The sequence below is a fragment of the Diceros bicornis genome, chromosome 3 (assembly GCF_020826845.1).
Source record: "Diceros bicornis minor isolate mBicDic1 chromosome 3, mDicBic1.mat.cur, whole genome shotgun sequence".
In the NCBI taxonomy this organism is placed as follows: Eukaryota; Metazoa; Chordata; class Mammalia; order Perissodactyla; family Rhinocerotidae; genus Diceros; species Diceros bicornis.
Window position 1 is genome coordinate 41,154,385 of NC_080742.1, and position 22,676 is coordinate 41,177,060.

At 35.3% G+C, this 22,676-nt stretch overlaps 1 protein-coding gene across 10 annotated transcripts in view; it reads right to left on the bottom strand.

Annotated features, from left to right (window-relative positions):
* DGKB (diacylglycerol kinase beta) overlaps positions 1-22,676 on the bottom strand; it is a 697,510-nt gene that overhangs the window by 474,537 nt on the left and 200,297 nt on the right. For all 10 annotated transcript variants that reach the window (XM_058526516.1, XM_058526562.1, XM_058526536.1 and 7 more), the window contains 4 exons: positions 19,825-19,942; positions 16,978-17,066; positions 16,779-16,895; positions 7,611-7,709 (listed from right to left, as the gene is read on the bottom strand). In XM_058526516.1, coding sequence (XP_058382499.1) covers positions 7,611-7,709; positions 16,779-16,895; positions 16,978-17,066; positions 19,825-19,942 — 423 coding nt within the window. The remainder of the gene's footprint in view (positions 1-7,610; positions 7,710-16,778; positions 16,896-16,977; positions 17,067-19,824; positions 19,943-22,676) is intronic.

The window sequence follows — 22,676 nt, forward strand, 5'->3', positions numbered from 1 at the left end:
CTAAGTCGCCACCACATTCCCTCTAACAATTCTGAAAAAAAGTTTGCTTATTCTCCTAACCATTACTGGTTCTATAGTTTTTATGGCAATCTTTTGGCTTTCCATCAAAAGCATCATTCCTCCAGCCCCAAAGTAGAATCTGTTTTCATTGGAGGTTCATGGAATCTAATAGTTCTATTCGTTCTCCCCTCTACCCTTTTTCATTGCTGTCACACAGCAACTATTTCATGAAGACCCTGCCATTATCCTGGACAGTTTTAAGGACAACATACAATAAACCATCCCCAGAGTTCCTTGACCTCCTAACATCTAGTGAACTTCCTCTGCACCAGCTGAGCCACCCAGCTCCATGGCTGTAGATGGGACTTTACCATCCTCTGGAGCTAATCTATTCTGAAATCAAATCAAAGTCTAATATTCCACTCTCTGCTACAACCTTCTCTCCGGGTTCTATCATTTTCTCACTCTGTTGGTGTTTTCTGATTATTCGCATCATACTCTCATAACTACACTCTCATATATCCTCTGTTTCTTGCTTTAAATTTATTTTAAATCACACTGCTGGCAGAATTCTATTTCTAAAATGCAAACTTGCTCATGTAGTCTCGAATATGTACTGGATAAAGCCCAACTCCTTGACCAGACAGGTCAGGCATTTCACCATCTCAGACTTTGTCTGTCTCTCCAAGCCTCACCTTTACTCATAAGTCTTAATAAACATTTTGCCATTACAAGACCTGTCTTTGTACTCTCTTGTTGCTGAGACTATTCATATGGAGCTCTCTTTGCATTTGCTGGCCAAATCTCTATTTATTTTTCAAGATTCAGCTCAGGCGTCATTTCTTCAAGAAAGTTTTCATTTACTCTTTGATTTACCCTCAGGATAGATTAAGATTCTCTCCACTAAAACCTCAGTAAGTTAATATTTATCACACCATAATATGTAATCTGTTTGCCTGTCTTGACCCAGAGACTGTAAATTGCAGTAAATAAGAGAACTATCTTATCTAAATTTTTAGCTATAGACTCTAACAAAAGCCAAAGGAAGGAAAAAAGAAAGGAAGAATGACAGAGAAGAAGAAAAAATAGAAGGAATCTAGCCCTATGGATATTGTATATAAAAATAACGTACATTAATTATCAGTAATGATCTCAAAAATATTTTAAAGATATAGTCATACAGTATATAAAAAGTGGATACTTATCTGTAATATAAACTCAAGTTTAAAGTAATCAACATTATATCACCCCTATTTCTTAATTTATCAGCTTTACTAATATATATTGATACAGAAAATGACTAAATAACTCCTTATTTAGAGCATAGGAACCTTGTTTTTAAATAATAATGTAAATTCATTATTTTATGAACAGACAAAACTAAATTAAATCATTTAGCTAAATATAATAGAAATGATTTTATGATGATCTGCTTCATTTTGCTGTTCAAATATAAAGTTTAAAATGTTACTTCCTCATGAGACATTTTCAAGTCTTCTTTTGTAATAGTGGCAGAATTAACTGAATAAAAACCTAACCCAAACTGAAGAATCATTATAAAAACTTGTGTAATCACAGAGACCCAGTTTGCCTGATCATTAAAAAAATATATAAAATTTAGAATAAATGTAAGACTACACTATAGTTCTAGAGAAGTTGATCAGATTTATAGCTTCCTCTATGAAATAACTCGAGGAATCAAAGGAATTCTATCTAGCCTATTATATTGATTTCTATGACCTAAGAAATTTATGTACTATCAAAAATAATTTAAAAAGTACTAAATGAGGCCATTATAGTAAAGGGAAATTCATGGATAGGATAGTAATAAAGTTATAGATTAGTACATAGAGATAAATAATATATATCCCAGCATCATAGTCAAATGTGGATATAAATTTAACTGTAAGTTTCCTAAGGATAGAAGATAAAACATGACAATAATAAGACTCATAGGGTCCAAAAGATAACAAACCATGATAAACAGACCTGAGAGGGATTTTTGTCAGGTAATGGAAGCATCTCCAACAGCATACCTTTCTTGTGATAATAGAGGGTTTCATATGATTTTTCTCAATGCAAGTTAATGACATAATAATGAGTCCAAATTTAACTAAAGCATATCTGTGAGGGAATAAAAGAATATGGAACAAATCTGTCTTGGGTTAGGGTAAAATTAAAACATAAAAGAGTGGGTGGATTGCATGCTTATCAGGCCATGTTCCATATGAAATTATTACCGTTTTTGCATTGTAACTTTGATTGGGATTGGACAGCAGAGATTTCTGAGTATGATCTAAAACAAGAAACAAGAATGCATTTAGTGGACGCTATTATAGACAGAACACCTGTTTTGACAATCAATTGGTAAGAGTTAATGGCCTTTTATAGATATTAAGTTGCTGATCAAGAGTCCTAACTGAATAAATCAGATTCACTTTACATTTGTTTGAAGGTGAAATGAGAGAAGACCCTCAAGAAATCTACCTTTGCAAACTGTTCTGAATTATCTTCAACATGGTAGTAAATGGACTGTGGTTGTAATCATTTTTTTTGCTGGAAAAATGATCAATGGAAGCCTTATAAGTACCAAACACAGTCATAGAAAAATTTTGATAAATTTTAAGCTGTGTAGTTTTTTGACAGTATTCTCAAAATATGCCAGACACCAAGTGCAACTCCAGAAAATAGTGATTATATTTGAGGTATGGAATCATTGATTACCTTTCAATTTTAATTTCAGAGTAGTTGGTTTTAATCCATTTTTATGGCAATAGATACTATCAAGACCAATTATCTGTGGAAGCCATTTATAGTGCACGCTTACAAAAGCGTGTGATCAGTGCAAAAAAGATGCTTACCTTGCTAATCTCCATAACAGGTGAGCACATATCTATTGAATCATTTACTTAAAGTTAATAACAAGTGTTGGGGAGGGATTGGAAGGCTGAAAAGAGTGGTAAAGAAATTTAAAATAAATAAATAAGTAAATAAAAATAACAGCTGGAAAGATGTTCTAAAATATCAGAAGACTGCTGTCAGGGACCTTGATCTTGTAGTATATTATTAAGATATTTCAACCAGGAATTAGGGATCCATATTGAGTTTATATTGCTCATTCAATAACCAACTCCTGACCACAGAGGCAAAGGCAAGGGAAAAAAAAACCTCAATAAAACTAGATGTCTTATGCTCTTCATTTCATATTTTCTAGAATGAGATAGAACTGATATTGATGACCATTTTGCAATAACTGGGTCTGAATCTCACCTGTTTTTCTTAGAAAACATTATCATAAGAAACGGAGACTTAAAATTTTTTAAGAAGGAAATTGTTACTGAAGAACAAAAAACAAAACAAGATTATATTATTTGCAAAGACTAACGATTTTCTTTAAACAAAAGGTTAACAATTTACAGTGGGCGATGCAGTGTGAAATCATTCGTGGGAAGTTAACCGAGTTCACAAATTGAAAAGTCTCAGAGCCCATCATTCGGAGCAGATTAAGCACTTTTGTGTGCAGAACAACTTCATTAATTTGTTTAAGGTGTTCGTATTTAAATAGTTAATGGGTTTAATAGTCAAGGCACTTATTCCATGCTAAGAAGGTAACCTTTACTTTCTACTCAGAAGGCAGAGGAAAATTTAAAGCAAAGTGATTTAGGCTGATTTATTAACATATAGAAAACCCCAAAGGCTTTGGAGAGCAGGTGTACTTAGAGATTTACAAGTAGTTTAAACTACCCTTGATTTCTAGTGTGTAAGGTGGTATATGAGAGATTGGGTGGGTTGATCTAATTAAAGAGCCTTGTTAACCATGCTGGAGAGTTTGGAATTCAGATAGGGAATCACTGAAAATATTTTAAAGTATTTAAGCAGGAACATACTTTATTACATTTTTGAAAGTAGATCCAGGAAGCAGTGCAGAGGATGCATAGAAAGGAGGCAATTCAGTCAGGATGCTACTAGGACAACTCTGGGGAACAATTTGTGAGGGTGACATATGAGACTCACAGTTGGGCTGAAGAAAAGATACAGGATTAAATACTTTAGAATGTCTAATGATTAATTTGATATTCAAGATGAGGCATCACCAATGATTCTTAGGTTTCTGGCTTGGGAAAGTAAGGTGAAGGTTCTAGTCACCGAGATAAGACAAACAGGAGAAGGCCCATATTGGGATTTGGAGAAAGGGTGAGAATGCTGAACTCTGCACAAGCTGTGGAATGATACTTCTTGGGTTCCAATCCTGGATTGCCACTTGATAGCCATGTGACATGGGAACCTTACTTAACCTCACTATTTCTCAATTTGCAAATATGTAAAATAGGAATAGTTATAATCTTATGGTGTCACTGTGGGAATTAAATTAATTCATACATATTATTACCAATAGCTGCAACCCCTTCATAATTTCAACTGTTACCTCACTCACTCCTGTAACCTGACACCAATAACCTTGATTCCAACAATCTTTGATTGCAGTGTAATTTAATTCACAACGTATTGTTTCTAACATCCATTACTGTACCTCACTCTTCATGTCCTTGCCTCTCTCATTTCTCAGCTTAAATTCCATGGTCAATCCTTATAGTCACTCCTTTGCACACACTCTCAACTCCCTGGCTATTCTCTCCTTTCATCATATTGGGCAAAACAGCCTCCTTAAGGCTGGGCTATGCCTATTCTACTCTTAGAGATGGAACGTAATTGGAGAAAAATGACTAAATGTGGTCAGAGAAGTATACTCATCCAAGCTTCCTGGTCTTGTTCTAAATTTATGATCATTAACAACAAGTGACTGCTCATTATTCCCCGGCAATCATATGGTATTTCCTCGATCCATGTAGCTCCCACTTTCCCAGGTGACTGTTGTGCAACCTCTTCCCAATCCTTTAACTTCTCATATGTCTTATACCATCCCTGCTCCCAGCAATGACCCCGTTTCCTATTTCTCTGAGAAAAATCAAAGTGCCATATCTTTTTACCATTATTGCCCTCTCAACACAGAAGTTAGATTGTTACTTTAAAAATGTAAGTCAGATCATTCCCTCTTCTGGTCAAAATTCTCTAATGGCTTCCAACTTCATTCAGAATAAAAGCTAAAGATCTTACAATGGCCTAAATTGCCCCACACAATGTGAAAATGTTGTGACATCTTTGACCTTCTCTTCTATTCCTCCCCCTGCTGACTCAGGCCCAGCCACTACCTTTCCTTGTCCTCCTTGCTGACGACTCTGTCTGTGAAGTTCTGTCCCCAGGTAGCCACAGGGAGGACTCCCTCACGTTCCTCAACTTTTCACTCAACTACCTCCCTGGTGAACTATGCTTGACCATCTCTTCTATAACTGTAGCTCGAGCATTACTTCTCTTCTTTCCCTGCTTTAATTTTGCCCTTTAAATTTAAAATAGAATCAGTGTTCTAACGCAACCAGGTACTAAATAATTTACTTGTTGCATTGCTTATTGCCCATTTCACCCCAACGGAATGAAAACTCTATGAAGGTAAAGATTTGATTTAGCTTTTTACTGTTTTTCCCCTGCTTATAACACTATTTGGCACATATTAGACACTCAATAAATACTTTTTGAATAAATCAATTAATATGGTTAGCATAGTAGCTGGTATAGTACATGTGCTCAATAAATAAAAGTTATCATTATTACATTAAATAGTAATAACATATTGGGCAAGTAAAACAACATGAGATGACCAGGTTGAAGCTCTATAGGTTTGAGATTCAAAAAAGGAGGATGAACTTAATGTAAATTAACATGGTAATGAAATCAACTAAATAAACAAGATCTCACTGGGAAGAATGCTGAGAGTGGAAAGCTGTGAGGGGTGAGGGTAGAGCACAGGGACGTACCAACACGGGGCAGGTTGAAGCTGTGAAAGCCAGGAAAGATACTAAAAGGAAGTATCCAGAGAAACAGAAGGAGGATCAGGAGAACATGGTATAACGGAAGTCAATGAAAGGTAGATGTTTGTGAAGGATGAGGTGGTCAATAATGCCTAATACTTCATAAAGATAGAACCAAGGAAATGATAAAATAGCAAACGGTGAGATACAACTCATGATTAAAACTAAAGGAAGATTTAATGATTGAAAATAAATCTTCAGAATCAAAAGTGTCTAAAAAAGCAATGAAAGGGTTTGCAAGATTGTTAGAAGACAAGAAAGTTCATCTAACACATGTTCTTTATCTGTGATTCTCTCAAAGAAAGAAAGGATAGAATAATAAGAAGAATCCATCTCGTGTTTGACCTTATGTGACCAGAGGTTGACATAAGTGGGCCAAAGAAGTAGGCCCCTGGCTCACTGAATTGAGACAGGTTTACGCAGACAGCTGGACAGTAGGATGACATGATAGATTTCTTCTTAGAATTAAAATCTGAGATCAAGGATGCATCTAAACCAATGAAATTACTATACTTTTTAAAAAGAATGAAATTATGTAAAAATTCTACAAGTGCTTTCTCTTTAAGAAAAGACTGTAAAAGAATAAAAATAATACCAAAATTTGTCTAAAAGGTAAAGTATTTTTATATGGCTCTCATTATTTTTAATTAATCTTATTTACTACAGGATGTCTAATAAATCTAACATGAAGAAAGGAAATTTTGAATTAGTTATTGCTATACTCAGCAATGTAGAGGCATTTTCTTTTGCTCTATATTTGCAGTTTGAGAAAATGAAGGGTTTTAAATAATTTTTGAAATAAAGGCTTTTAAAATACAACCAGTATTTTACAGATAATTACAAAATGAATCATAAGTGGGTGCAAATTGAGTAATTTGATTAATTTCTAAGTTGACCTTTAGAAAAGTATTTGTCTAACATTTCTTAGTTGTTGTATTTTTATTATATTGAACTGAAGTTCCAGCCACTTAATTTCCATGTTGTTTTTAAAAATGAGAACTGCATTATGGATATAAAATAGTTTGTTTTATCAAATAACTGTTCCACTTTAGAAACAGTTTCAATCTTGAAATGTAATATGAATATTGTCTTTGAATATCTGTTGCTCTTTCAAATGACATTTGTTTTTTTCAGGGTTACCATACGTATGCATTTTTCACCTGTATATTTATTGAATTAAGTAACATTTTGCAGGTAAATTTATTCTTCATTAATAAAAAAAAAAATATGCCTAATGGCAGTGCATAGCTTTCTTCGAGGTATGTGTCCTCATTCTAGGTAGCCTCTGACCTAGATGAGAGACCCCAACATGGCACATATAATGTGCATCCCCAGCAAAACTGCCTGTAAGAATAACTTCATTATTCTGGGAAGCTAGATCTATAAAACATGTAAAATGTAGAAGTGTTCTGCCTATACAATTTCTGGTAAGTAAAGCAAGACTAAGCGATAAAACCTGAGTCAGCTTCAGTTAGAGCTACCTTACTAAAATTTTTATTGTGTCATGAAGGAAAAAGGAAATATAGTGGGCCAAGGTGTCTTCTTTGAAGTCATGAAGTATTTTAGATCTATAGAGTTCTGCCTTGATCAATGGAAAATTCCCTCTGGAAGCATTTAGTGGTATAGTGTACTAGTTAGTCACAGAAGCCCCAAGTTACAGCAGAATGAGGAGAAGGAAAAACTCACCAGTACAACTGGACAGATTGTTGTGGGTGGTAAAATATGGTCCTTCAAAGGTCCGCAGTCACATTCGGGTTTTAGATGAGAAGCACATTTATTATGCAGCTAGGAAAGACAAAGAGGATACTATCAAATTTTGCATGACAACGGCAAACATGGGGCAGATTATATTTCAACTGAGACACAGCAAATACACTAAAAGTACATTAAAAGAATTACAAGAACAAACAAACAGGATCATAAAGGGATTCATATTACATTTGCCCTTATATATCTACCTAAAATAAAGCATTTAGCAACTTCCGTGACCCAGCCTACACAGTTTCCAATTCTCAGAAATGTTTATATTAAAAATGTACTTTAGATTTTACACCAAAAAAGCATGATTTCTTTGACAAACACACATTATTGTCCATTACAGTCCCTCCTTCACTTTATCTATTAGCATGATCTTGAAACCACTGTGTACTGTGGATGCTTTTTTTTTTTGACCCTCCTGTTTTCTCAAAGTCATTCGAAAGTGCACAGCTCAGTATGGGGCATAATTGATCCCATCATTAGTTTTAACTTTGTAATTCAATATGTAAATGTAACTAGAGACTCATCTCAGTAGGAGCAGGATATAAATATAAGAAGATGATTATGATTATAAAAATTTGTCTTTATATTATATTTATCAGCTCTACATTAAGTTAGTGTATAATCATATAATGTGTTATTTACTTTTCAACATGTATGAACCTAAACCGATATTTTTATCAACCTTGGTCACAAGTTTACATTAAAGTGTTATAACTTAGTTCATTAAATAGTGATTATTTAAATTGAGGTGGTAGTTTTTATTGAAATCATACAGATTTGCTCAAGTAATAGTTGTTTAAAGGCATCTAGGGATTTCTCTCTCCCTCAGTCCATATCAATTTAATATGAAATATTCAGACTTTAGAAGAATTATACATGTTAATCAAATAACATGTCTTGTTCAAAACAAAAAAGGGGCTACATCATTTTTCAGTGTTGAACCAAAAGCCACCCCATTTAAGCCATGGTTACATTCTTCCACAACAAACTTACCTTTGTAACAGTTAATTAGCAACCAAGCACACGAGTCTGAGGAGTGTTGATTTACTGTTGGTGACAGAACTCTATTGAAGAAGTATTTCTGCTGTCCTTGAATTTAAAACATCTGACATGCTAACTCCCCACCTTGGAGTTAACGCTACTTGTACTGTAATTAACGCACATTAGGCCACATTACACGAAACAAAAGTACCTTTACACACTCATCCATAATTAGCAGCTCTGCTTCTCAGTGGCATATAAACTCCTTATAAAAAAGTGGTTAATCTTCTTATCAGGCACTGCTGATCTTTGCAAAGAGGCAAGAGGTATTGAAGATGAAGAAGCAGTTGAAGCCACATGCAAAATAGAACTAAATAAACAGACGCTCTGATTCGGCAAACGAAAATGCATAGTTTCCTCAAATTAAAATTAGTGACTGGTTCAAATATGTCATTAATTTATTGGACATAATCAATTTTCCAAGAATAAATCATGTCCCTGGAATTTTGGATTTAGAGATAATGGATTATCAAGTGTTGCGGGTTGGATTGGGTTCCCCAAAAGATATGTTGAAGTCCTACCTCCTGGTACCTGTGAATGTGAACTTATTTGGAAATAAGATCTTTGTAGATGCATTCAAGTTCAAATAAAGTTATACTGGATTAGGTTGGGCCCTAATCCAATGATTGGTGTCCTTATAAGAAGAGAGAAATCTGGACGTAGAGAGACAGACACGGAGGGAATAAGACAATGTGACAACAGAGGCAGAAATTTGGAGGTGCAGCTACAAGCCAAGGAATACCAAGGATTGCCAGCAACCACCAGAAGCTAGGAAGAGGCAAGGAAGTATTCTCTCCTACAGCCTCCAGAGGGAGCATTGATCTGCTAGCATCTTGATTTTGGATTTCTAGCCTCCAGAACTATGAGAGAGTAAATTTCTATTGCTTTAAGCCACACATTTTGTAGTGTTTTGTTATGACAGCCCTAGGAAACCAATACACCAATCACTATGAAAATTGAACCAAAACCAAAGACAGACTACGTGTCTTAAGCTCTTCTGTACCATGGTGTCACAGAGAAAAAGCTTTTGCTTATTGATCCTGCACAACCTTTCTAAAACTGAGAATGCAGACTCTAAGAAGCCTCTACAAATAACAAGAGCCACGATAAAAATCCTCGTGTGCACAGAGTGAGAAAGTACTGAATTTTTACTCTTGATTGCAGTTTGTAAAGCCTCACTTGTGACTCTGAGGGACAGAGAGGCAGGACACTCTTGCCAGCACTTACCACAGATGTGCAGTCTGAGGGCCCAGCCTCCTCCATCTCCATTACATGTGTTTCTAACAATTTTCAACTGATATGGTAAGAGATGACTAATCTCTCTATATAGTTATTTGAGGGTTACCAAATGTAAAAAGAGATGGCAAATATAAAATGAATTTAATAACAGCTTTTTGGCATTTAGGCTAGTTTCTCAGCCAAAAAGAAAGAACTAAGGACCTAGGTAGAATCACAGAGTTGATGAGCTGAACAGAGTCTGTGTGTAGAGGGTAACTCTTCATATTGAGGTTTGAGGGTTTCAGAGTATAGGTACTGACAATTAGTCCCATGAAATACTGATTTCTTCAGAGCTAAACAAAACTAGCATGGATTTTCCAGTTCGAGTGCCATGTGGCCCATATCCCTGAGCTTTGTCTAGGCAGCAGCAAGGCAGAGTCCTGCAGGAACATATGCATGTAGCAGAGCCTATAGGAAGGTCGGTAACCTTGTCATGTTCAGTGAAACAGGGACACACAGTGTAAGAAAATTCTCCTACCCAAAAGTCTATATTAACTAATAAGGAGCAAGGATACTTTATACTTTTATTAAGACTGGAGTCTGACAGCTGCTAAATATATTTGGGAGGCCAACAACATCATGACATAGTTCATAGCCAGAAGTGTCAAAGCTGAGGAAGCCATGTTGGAAACACTGATCAGTCTAGAAACTGTGAGCCAAATCTGTATAGCAGGTCTAGTTTATTCACCATATTGCTCAGAGACCAAACACAAACGTGAAAGCCAGTGAGAAAATACTTACAGTCCCCAGGACTATTTATCAAGATTGAAAGTGAACATTATTTTTGCTGTGAATCTAAAACTGCTCTAAAAAATAAAGTCTACTAAAAAAAGGCAATATTAACGAAATAGAAATCATGGAATAGAATTTAAAAGCCCCTTCCACCCCCCCAAAAAATATCTTAGGTTACTGGTATTATTCTGTTTCTTGATCAGGTGCTGATTACGTGTGTATTCTTTTGACCAAACTCATTGAGCTCTACCTTTAGGATACTTATACTTTTCTGCATGTATGTTATTTTTCAATAAAAATTTAAAAAGGAAAAAAAAGTGAACACAATCAGCAACAAAAACAAGTGGCTGAAACTTGACATTTTACAGACCAGGATATAAGAAAAAGACACAGCTGAGTCCTTCTCAGTGTCAAGAAGATGCTGAAGACTGACAATTCTCTTAAAGACAACCCAGATCCCAAGTTAGTGAAGGCATAAATACAAAGATCCTCATCAAGAACAGAAATAAACTGGAGTGTTGACAAATCTTGCCTCTTCAATGAAATGGCCAGTGGAGCCAATGGGAGGAATTCCCATTTGTGTTAAGGGAATCAGACTCATATCTAGGAAATTCATGAACTATGAACCAGTTTTTCCTGGAAGCAATTTAAACACTTGGAAATAATTTCAAAGTTTATGGCAATTTCCAATAGCACCTAATTTAGAGCCAGATCTGTGTTTATTGGAAAAAGCTATCTCAAGTCAGGAAGAAAAAGAAAACATGTGAGTGTATGAAATATGTGTAGAAAACGTGAGTGTATGAGTGCCGTGTGTGTATCTTTATGGATAGAGTTGAGAAAAGACTGGGGATATTATACTGAGAAGAAAGCAATGGAATCTAAGAAGCCAAAAGGAGAAAAAATAGAAAATAAATTTTCATGAGAATTTAGAGGAAAAGACAAAGAGAAAGAAGTCATTCTTCTTAAAAAAAAAAAAAAAAAAAACTAAGCGACCTGATTTAGAGGAACATGTGTCAGTTTATACATCCTTTTGTCTCTAACATTTTGCAATTTCAGGGTGCTGCCTTAATGCTGGCATTTACCAAAGATAAACCTTTCTGTTCTAAAGGCATTGAAAACCTTTAAACACTACTGTTAGGAGCTTAATATTTTAATAAAAATAGTAGCCATACTTGATACTAAAAGTAAGTAATTCATGGCTATAACATAGTCTTTCTTTTGTAAGAAAGAAATGTGTCATCCTCCTGTCCCAGTACGTCCTGCTTGAGGGACATTTTATCAAAACCAGGAGCAAATTACAATGTTTTAAATAGAATGTCAAGGAAACACACTCACAGCAGAAATAAACAGGTATAAACAGCGGGGTCTAAGGATCAGAGACTGTAAACAAGAGAAGGAACAGAGAACCAATGAGGATATTGAGCCTGGCTGAAAGGATTGAATTACAAATCACTGTAAAATGGTTGCCTGAAGGTTACAAGATAGTTTACACTGTTCTTACTTAGAATTTTTCTGTTTTTATTTTTTTAAGTGATTAAGTTTACAAAAGGAGGTAAAGCTCGGTTCTAAGATCCTAACTTTATACCTACTAGATGACAAACTAGTGTAATATTAAGAAGCCACAATATTGACTAAACAACGGGTGTTAAAATGGGTTTTTATCTCTAAGTATTTGTCTAAACTTGCCTGTATATCTGATGCAGATTTGAATATTACAGGATGATTTTTTTTTAAAACAGAATTTAAATCATGCATTTAAAATTCAATATTTAACAGTAAGAAGAATAGTGTATCAGTCATTAAAGGGAACTTATTGAGGACCTCCTCTAAACTCAGCACTCGCTCAAGAACTTTGGGTGATGAGGAAAAAAATGTGTATGTTGGATCCAGAGCTGGATCAGATTATAGTCTATCAATGTAGACAACGTTAGCATGTAGACTTGAAAGCACCACTGGAGAGCACTTCAGTCTCTCCTTTTCGTATGGACCAAAAGTAGAGAAAGTATTCAGAAAAAAGAAATATTAGTGTCAACAAAGATTTCAAGGAAGATATGGAACTTAATTTTGTTCTTGAGGTGTGGTTAGAATTTAAAGTGGGTATGTTCAAGGGAGAGAGTGAGCAAAATAACAGGGAGGGGGGAGGCATGGCCTTCCCAGGGCCTGCCAACGGATATGCACAGCTCTAGCAGGGGCTTGCATAGAGGGGAATATTTCATACGTCATGGGCTTAGGTTTGGGTCTGATATTTGAGGAACTGAAAACCAGGTCGGGGTAGGAGGAGGTGAGGGCTGCATTTATTATCACAGAACTATTATAAGTTGCTGAAGGTGCCATATGACAACAAATTAGTATTTTCAGAAGATGATTCTGGAGGTGGTTTGCAGCCTGCGTTATAGGAAAAGTACCTTCTGTTAGGGAGATAAGCCAAGAGATTCTGACTCTAATCTAGTTAAGAGGTGCTAAGAGCTTGCACTTGGGCTGCGAACGGTGGAGACAAAAACTCAAATCTGAGAGAGACATTTTAAGGAGGAAATCTCAAGGCTCAGCAACAGGTTGAATGTATAAGATGAAGGTGAAAGATAAGAATAAAAGAAATTGACTTCTAACTACACTTCCAATGACTGCAAGCATGATGATACCATGTCTGATGGAAAAGAGAAAGTTGGAATTGTTGCTCTTTGTGAACATAAATAAATCAGCTTAGTCTAAGATTTAGTGAGATTCAGGACCACATGGTTCTGGATGCTTTTAGAACATGCAGGTGCTGTTCTGACTTAGACTGGGCAAATACAGATCCTTCCAGAGGTGAGTAGTATTCATGGAGTGAGTATTCATGCAGTGAGTATTCATGGCATGAGTAATATTCATGGAGTGCCCTCTATGAGCCAGGGGGTTGGGTTTTGTGCACCAAAATGATATTTTACCGAGTTTTCACTGTGACAATAATTGTCAATTACTGAACACTTACTATATCAGAGGTCCTGTTCTAAACACATTTACACAATTTTTTTTTTACTCATTTAATTCTTATAACAATCCTACAAGACAGGTATCATTAACTCCATTTTACAAATTAGGAAACTGGCCCAAGGCTGAACAACCACTTTTGTCTTAGTTGTCGGACAGAGACCATCTTAAGAATCTGGTCCATCTGGCTTATAAGACTCAAGCCATGTCTCATAGTAATACACAAAAGGAAGTAATGGAATTTGGAAAACCCCTGAAATGAAGCCAAGTTTCCTTCTCTTTGTTTTGCTCTGTGATCTATTCCTCCAGAACTCCAATCGGATAGGCCTTCCTAAAGCTTAGCATTGACGGTGCCATATCCCTCACTTTCACATCTGGGCTAGCTCTTTGCTATGTTAGTAGTACTTTCTGGGAAGTATAAGGACATAAAGTAGACTCAGTTTGTTTCAAGGCAGTCAGTGGTAGGTACACATCAGTGAAGAGCAAATCAACTTTCTACTAAAATTTTCATACAGTGGTTCAAGAAGAAACGATAGATTATACTAAATATAAAAATGTCCTGAGGTAAATATATTCTCTTTAACCTAGGTACAAAATCAATAAATAAATGCATCCTCATAATTGCTTTAAATAAAAAATCCAAAGTGTGCAGAGGCTGAAGTTACTTTTGAGAAGGTTATATATTCTTCTGAATATATGCAAACTTTTTTTAATTGCACAAGTCTTTTTTCATAAACCAAGTAACCATGGGACCCCTGGAGAGCATGGTTTATGGCAAATAAGGCTGAGGTTGGCCAGAAGCCTCAGGACTTGGGAGAGCTTCATAAGAGGGCAGCCATTTTGTCCTGACTGTGCCTTAACCCCTCAGGGCTGCCAGGGCAGCCTTACTTTCTGAGTAGAACTTGGGGATTTAAAGTCATTTACAGTTCATGCTATACTCTGCCAGTGACAAATAGAATCATCTTCATGTACACATTGACCTTTAAATAAGAGTAAGACGTTAGGGGCGTATTGTTTGAATTGATTTGGAAATGAAATATTTAGATTTTAAAAAGTATAGTTTATTCAAAGGTAGTACCATCTTTCCTGTAAAAGGAAGGACTAATTTCTTGCAAGGCTATGGCCAGGTTCAAGACCAAATATAAATGTATAACCGGGTGAGTAGTTGGGCTACAAATGTAGATCTTGGAGTCACAGATGAGAGGAATCATTAAAACGAAAGAAAGAAAATGAGAAAAACAAAATAGAATATAAAACAAGAAAAGAATTTCAAGATGCTTTGAGTACCAATAAGAGACCACTAGCAATGGTAACTTTGAGGAGAGTGACTCCCATAGACTGAAAAGGGCAAAAGATATACTTTATGAAGATTAAATGGGGAAAGGAGGAGAGGAGTCAAATAGAGAAAATTCTAATGCTCTACAAGCTTTTGTATATGAGAGGTAGCAATGTATACTTTTAGAGTGTTCAAGCTAAGTACGCATTTAAAACACATTGATGTTTTTTCAAGAAATAAAAAAAAGAAAAGAAAAATAATAAACCTAAGACATTACATTTGAAATTTACAAAGAATGAGAAAATAACTAGAAATACAAAAAAGAAATAAATTCTGATATTCTCTAAATTCAGTTCATATTAAAGATGTAACTAATGAAAGCTGCACTATATGGGGAAAATAAGAGGAACAGACTCCTACAAGATCTAAAACAAAAACTATGTATTTTTATAGATGCTTAGCAAAAAAAAAAAAACCTAATATTTTTTTGATGTGCATGAATTTTTTAAAAAGTGAATTAGTTGTGGTCTTCTTAAAACTTAGAACACAATATATTTAAGTAATTCATATGTGTAATTTAAATCATTGTTAGAAATTTTATTATAATAACCAAACACTTCAAAAAATTAAACTATCTATCATAATTGAGGAAATTTCAAATGTAAATATAATTTAACTGAGCAGTAGCTGAAAATGATTGAAGAAAATGTGTTCATTTTAAAAAAGTACTTAATTGTATTTTTGAAATGCAAGTCAGAGTTTGTTTTTCTCATTATCCTGTGTGTATGTGTGTGTGCCTTTAAGAAAAGATTTTTAATGATGGTAGGAGGGTTTGAGGGGCACTCAGACAAACTTATTTGCTTAAGTGAATCAGTGCTCCTACTGTTTTATTCCCACAAAAGCAAGAACCATTCGTCCTGTAACAAGAGGACTCATACACTAGCTGGAGAAACAAAACAAAAAAAAAACAAAATGGGGGGGGGGGCCCAGTCCCAGTCCCAGAAATGTTTTCGTACTATATTGCCAACAATGGCTATTCTTGATTAATTCCCAGAAGTTAAACATGAAACACTAGAGGTACCATCTACTACCTGCATTTATTCCAGAAGATATTTGAAGCAGGCTTTGATCAATCATGAAAATCAGGTGGAGTTCTAAATTTTCCCAGGAAGGACCAATTTACATCTTCTTTTCCAATTGTCAATACCATTAACGATTAGCATTTACATCTATATCTCTGATCTCTGAATTCATGATTTAACTGAAGACAATAACATGTGAAGAAGGGTAAAGTGAGTTCTTAGACATATCGAGAAATAAAATATGGACCCACTTGCATCTCTACCTAGCCATGACCATAGATTTAAGCCCATAGATTCTGTGATTAAAATAAATTTACAACGAATAAAACAGAAAACTCTACCAAAATAGTGCTGTGGGGTGGAGGGAGAGCTGAGCTCTCCTCAGTCAGCATCCTACGCTCACTGCCCACCCCTGGCTGTGGCTTCTGATTACCTTCCTGGTAACTTGCAGAACTCCAGAGACCACAGTTTGAAAGCCATATAGTGTTATCATCTCTAAGGTTGTCACTAGCCGTAAAATTCTGGATTTTAGGAGGACAAATCTGACTTGGACTCTTATTCCTTTAGGAACCACATGAGATAAGAAGCCTTCATGGTGTTATACTGACTTAGTCTAACACTCAGGATAATCTTCCAGGGTAGGACTCTTAGAGAGTATGGGATACACAGTTTTCATTGTGAGTGAATGCTGGAGATTCGTGTTCTGATGTTACTCACTGTGATCTGACACCAAACACAATGCAGTCCTGTCAGGCCCTGGTAACATTTGACTGTTTTGTGGCACTTATCACATTTGGTTGGGCAGTTGCCTTCAACCCAGTAATGGTGCATGACCTAGAACAGAAGAAGAACATTGCGGTAAAAGGAGGCATCCGTAAACGCCACCCTCAGAAAGCACGCATGGCCACATACTTACATCCGTGTTCTTCTTGGACTTCACGTAAGTCTTGATACAAGAAGGAGGCGCTCTAGCCACACAGCGCTCGTGGACTGTGTACTTGCAAACTGAAAGGAAACGTACACAAATTCAGAGCTAATCCTGGTCCTGATTACGATTTTATAGGGAAAGAATGACATTAACAGAACCTCATTTCATACCCACTGTTCCCTAATCAATCCAATCAGCCACATCAAGGAAAAGTCCAAGTCGACTGTTTTTTCCATGGAATACAAAAGGCCAATTAGTACAGGAAGTATTATGCATGCGAAAAACCAAGACTCCTCTATCACGGCATAGCAGGAAATGCTTAATTAAATCAGGCCTCACTCAAATTTTTCACAATAATTCCCAGATGACAAAAATATTAAAGACAAATTGATGACTGCCAAATGGCTTGGTGTCATTTGCTAAAAGGAAGAGATCTATATTTTACAAAGTATAGGCATGAGAGCAGCTGGCAGGCATGGGAATAAAAGCCCATGAGTTTATGCTACTTTGTCCATTGATTTATCTAAATCTTAAATGGCTGATTAGTTTATTTGCAGAGAATAGATTTTATCATATATGCCAAGCCTTCAGTAAAAGTTCATCCTTCATTTGCCATCACGGCACTGTTTGTCCAAAAGGAACAACCTTTGCTAAGCAGCACAAGATATATATATATGTGCAAAATTTTACATTTATATGCAAATGTGTATATATACACATATACAGACACACACACACACACACACACATATATATATAATCTGACATAAAACCAAGACATATACTTTATTGGCATCTTCAAATTATTTCATGGCTTGATTCCAATATAACTTAGTCATATACAGATATTTTAATAAAACACTAATTCCAAATTAAGAATTCTAAAGGCATAAAAATACAGAATAAAAATTAAATCAAAAATGACTATGTAGCCCTCTCAATAAAGCAAAAACTAACGACTGCATGAAATTAGAATGAAAAATACTTAATCCACATAATATTTATATATATATATAAATATTACTATATATACTATAGTATATGGTAAAACTCTTACAAAATATCCACACCTGTGATTTCCTTTGGCAGCATTTAGAAAGAAAACATAGTTTTCCTCCTCTTCCAGATTGGCAATAATGTTAAGAGTATTGCATTCGCCACTAATCAGTTAAAATTTGTGAACAAAATTCTCGCTTTCTATATAACATCACTCATTTTACTTGAGAGATATCATTTTGTCTCAAACGCTTACACCATAGAATCTACCATGAAAAATTATTTTCCTAAAAATAATAGAACTGTAAAAACAAGTCCTTCTTTTGTCCATGAAGAATGTTCTAGTGTAACTAGCTTTTCAAACGTGGCCACCAGAAAGTGCCTTCAGAAGTGACATATGGTAATTTCATGTAACTGTGTACAAATCTTTAAACACTTAAAAATATCACTTAAATGTGGCACTAAAAGATGATTTTTAATGTCAAATAATACATCTGAAAGTTAATTCCCAACTATACTACCAAAGAAGCTGCTAGCTAAAAATAATACCTGAAAATTATGCATTGTACGGAAGCCAGGTAAGAAATTAGATTTCATATAAATGCATACAAGTGGGACGTGTCTAATAAGCTTGACAGCTTCAATAACTCTGTACACAGCAGAAAAGGGCCTGGTGAACAATTTGCTGGACCACAGAAAACTTGACACTTAGGTGAGAAGAACACAATATTCCCTCTGTTCTAACAGGGGCATCAGGGAACACAAAAGTTTCTTAGACATATATGTTGTTGATTTAAAAATACTTAGGTGAATTTTATAAATTAAATAAGTTAATAATAATTAACTGTACTATTAGAAAATTCTATTGGGCAGTACTTAATAGAATAAAATGAAAATTGCAAAGATAAGCACTGAAACGAAATTAATGACCACAACTCATGAACTGGCAATGCTTTGGGTTCCAATATCTATTAACCATATATATGAAGATTTTCTTCATGATAACATTAAAAATCATGGACTTGAGGTGTAAGATTAGTTTGTATTCCTTGTGACTTCTTAATTTGAATGCAAATCAATAATCAATTAATTTAATTGGGTTTTTTTATTTTATTTATTTATTTATTTGTTTGTTTTGGTAAGGAAGATCGGCCCTGAACTACCATCCATGCCAATCCTCCTCTGTTTTTGCTGAGGAAGATCGGTCCTAAGCTAACATCTATCACCAATCCTCCTCCTTTTTTTTTTTCTCTTTTTTCTCTCCAAAGCCCCAGTAAATAGTTGTATGTCATAGTTGCACATCCTTCTAGTTGCTATAAGTGGGGCGCTGCCTCAGCGTGGCCGGACAAGCTGTGCGTCTGTGCGCGCCCGGGATCCGAACTCGGTCCGTCAGTAGCAGAGTATGCACATTAACCGCTAAGCCACAGGCCGGCCCCCTAATTGTTTTTTAAAAGACCTGAAGGAACTGACTCATTATAAGAAGTCAATGTGTATAAAGTGGTTATCTTAGGGGAAAAAAAAAGGACAAATGTGGAAATTTTTATAATAAAATGGGAAGAAATGGGAATCGTGAATAAATTAAACCACAGTGGAAAGAAAATGGCTAACAAATTGGAAAATGTCCTTAGCTCTTTTCCAAGGGGAAGTTTTCCCAAAATCAAAGAAAGTTAAAAGTAGAATGACTTAAACATTCAGAAACACACCGCAGGGAAATATAAATCACAGGTACAGGAAGGGTCAGGATTATTCTTAGGTCTCCATCTACAAATAGGATTATTCCGTGAAATCAACTTTTCCTCACTGGAGGTGATGACATCTGGGCAGAGCAAACATACTCACAGGAGCAGCAGAGGCCCTGCTTCCCCACGCCGATCAGCATGTTCAGGCAAAGATTGCAGTAGGCAGGTTTGTTAAAGTGCTTGAGTCGCCACACATGTTGTCCGTCATCCTTCACGTTCTGCACGGGGTATAAGAGAAACAGATTTCACTTAATGAAATAAACAGTGGAATATGTAAGTGCCAATAAAATTCAGAGCTGGACTGAAGCATTTGAAGACAATCTGTTATTTCATCCCGGACTTTCTCCAAGATCGCCACAGAGTCTAGAAAAACACATGTGCTCTAGTGGAATGAGATCCTGCTAACAAATCTCCGATGCTATAGCAACCCACAAATTCTTGTCTAACGTCAACAGTTCAACAGCATGTCCCAAACCATCGTAATGACTTGCCAAACTGAGCACTCCCTAAGAACATGGACGTGTCTGCCTCGCCTTTGAATACTTTCTACTTAGCAAAATTCCATAGACAAATAAACGAATAAAGAAAGAGAAAATACTCTTGAATGGAAGAGCCTGAGAAGTGAAAACTTGGAAAGAATATGTTAACCCTTACATAGTAGTAGGAATACGCAAATTTCATGATGGTGGTGAGGTCTTATAAGGAGGCAGAGGGATGGGGAGGGATGGAAGAAAACAATACTTAAAGGCAAGTTATTGGTGATATTCTAAGGCTTCAGTTGGGGATTCCTTATATGTTATAATTTACATTAATATATTTTTCTATGTCTCAGATAGTAAATTTTAAAAGATAAACTTTTCAAAGTACCTAATTACATCATTATTTTGTTTATTCCTCTTTTTTAAAATATGAATGATGTTAACCTCATAGAAAGGTGGTAAAAATATTAAAACTGTATTACTGTATTTATTTATAACAATCACTACAGTTATATGCTTCAATAAAACCTTGAGTTTAAATTAATTCCCATTTTAGCAAAACCACTGTAATTATTATTTACTCTTCCAAGTAAAATTCTGTATAATATCATAATAGCTACTTCTCTAATGGGTATTTAATTACATCTGCATTGTTCAAGATTGAAATAAAATGAAATAATATGATGCTTATGAATCTTTTGAATTCTTTACAAGAAGGTCAAGATAGCAAATGAAGTTATTATACATGACTATTATATGTACATTTTCTCCATCAACATGTAGTCCTTGTATACCAGTCGCAAAATTGTATCAAACTCAGATTAATTTTAGACATCATTTATTGGTATTCTATAGAAACCACTATAGGACATTTTTCAAGTTGTCATATTTCTTAGAATACATTCACCTAATAATTTTTTGAGCACCTACTATGTGCTGGGTCACTAATACAGATTCTATAGTAGTGGAACAATATAAACATGTTCAGATCATCTTGTTTCTCTTGATAATAAAATATTAATAATAATGCTTCCTAATCACTTTTTCCTATTCCCAGTCAAGAGGTAAACCACCCAAGCTGAGGTACCCAAGTAAATTCACAGTAACTACTTCTTACATTAGAACCAGAAATGTCAAATTTGCATCATAATTTGCAACATTAATGAAATAGCTTCCTGGGAGATAATTCTCTGTGGGTCTCTTGAATTTCTCCACATTTTGTAAGCAGAAGAACTGTCTTTTTTTTCAGGCTATCTTTTCGAAGATGTTTGAGTAACAAACAACCTTGGACAATAGAGATGTGTCACCCTTCAGAGCAGACGCAAGTTTACTTACCGTCTAGTATAATAAAAATAATCTCTCCCTTTTAAGCAAAGGTTAAGCAGGTTTGTTTACTGAACATTATCAAAGATTTAGTTTCCCCAAACCATGAGTTCCAAGCTCTGATGCTGTCCAAACAATACTTGGGCAGCACTGCATTGCCCCTATGAGACTTTGTGGGCCAGGGAACTGGCTCAGAAATGAAGCTCCCACTGCTTGCTTTGCTGTGAGAAAACAAGTCCTTTGTTTCTGACCCAGGTGTCTCATGTCCTCTGCCAGCATCTATGAAATTGTGGCAAGCTAACGTGTTAACTTGCAAGTAGGGTAACTCTCAGACCCTTCACGGTTGTTGACAATGCTCAGATTCATTCTTCTTATAAAAGACTAACAAGCTCTCAACAAAAGCAATTGTGCAGAAGGAATCATGGGGAGGACACCAAAAGATATTGGTGTTTCAATTTTCTTTCAAAACTTAAGAAATAGGCTTTGTAATAATTTCTGAATCCAGTTCTGGTTTGCTTGAGTCATAAGATTTCTAGAGTCTTTATTATATGAATGGTATGCTTTATATATTTGTTTAACTTTGCTATATTTTCCAAGCTGACTATATTTTTAAATTTTTATTCCTTCAAATGAGAATAAAACTTCCTGATGTGAAAAGTTTAAGTAATGGGGTTGTTAATTTTAAAAAATATATTGATAAAGTTAGCAGTTCGATGCTTTAAAAAAATTTTAAGTGAAATGGAGAAGGGAAAAATCTAATTTTCATACCTATTACTGTTCTTGTAATCCTTATCATTATATTTTTAAATGATTGTCCATTACATGTGAATAAGCCTCATCCTGTTGAAGAGCACATATGGACTAAGTTAACTGGCATTTTCCTTATCAAAAAATAAACAAGTCTGAACGTGGGTGTTCTGTCAATCAGAACACTTAGCCATGTTACAGGCTGCAACTGATGTACAAATCCATTACCCAGACATAAAATGCTTTACCAAAAAACAAATTAAATAGCTTTATAGCTCTTAGCCGGATACATTGCCAAAATATGCAAAGGATGAAATATGTATGTGACTTCAAGAGAAGAAATTGAAACCAGGAGCCAACCACTTCTCAGCAGTGCAAATTATACTCCAACTCGCTGTATTTT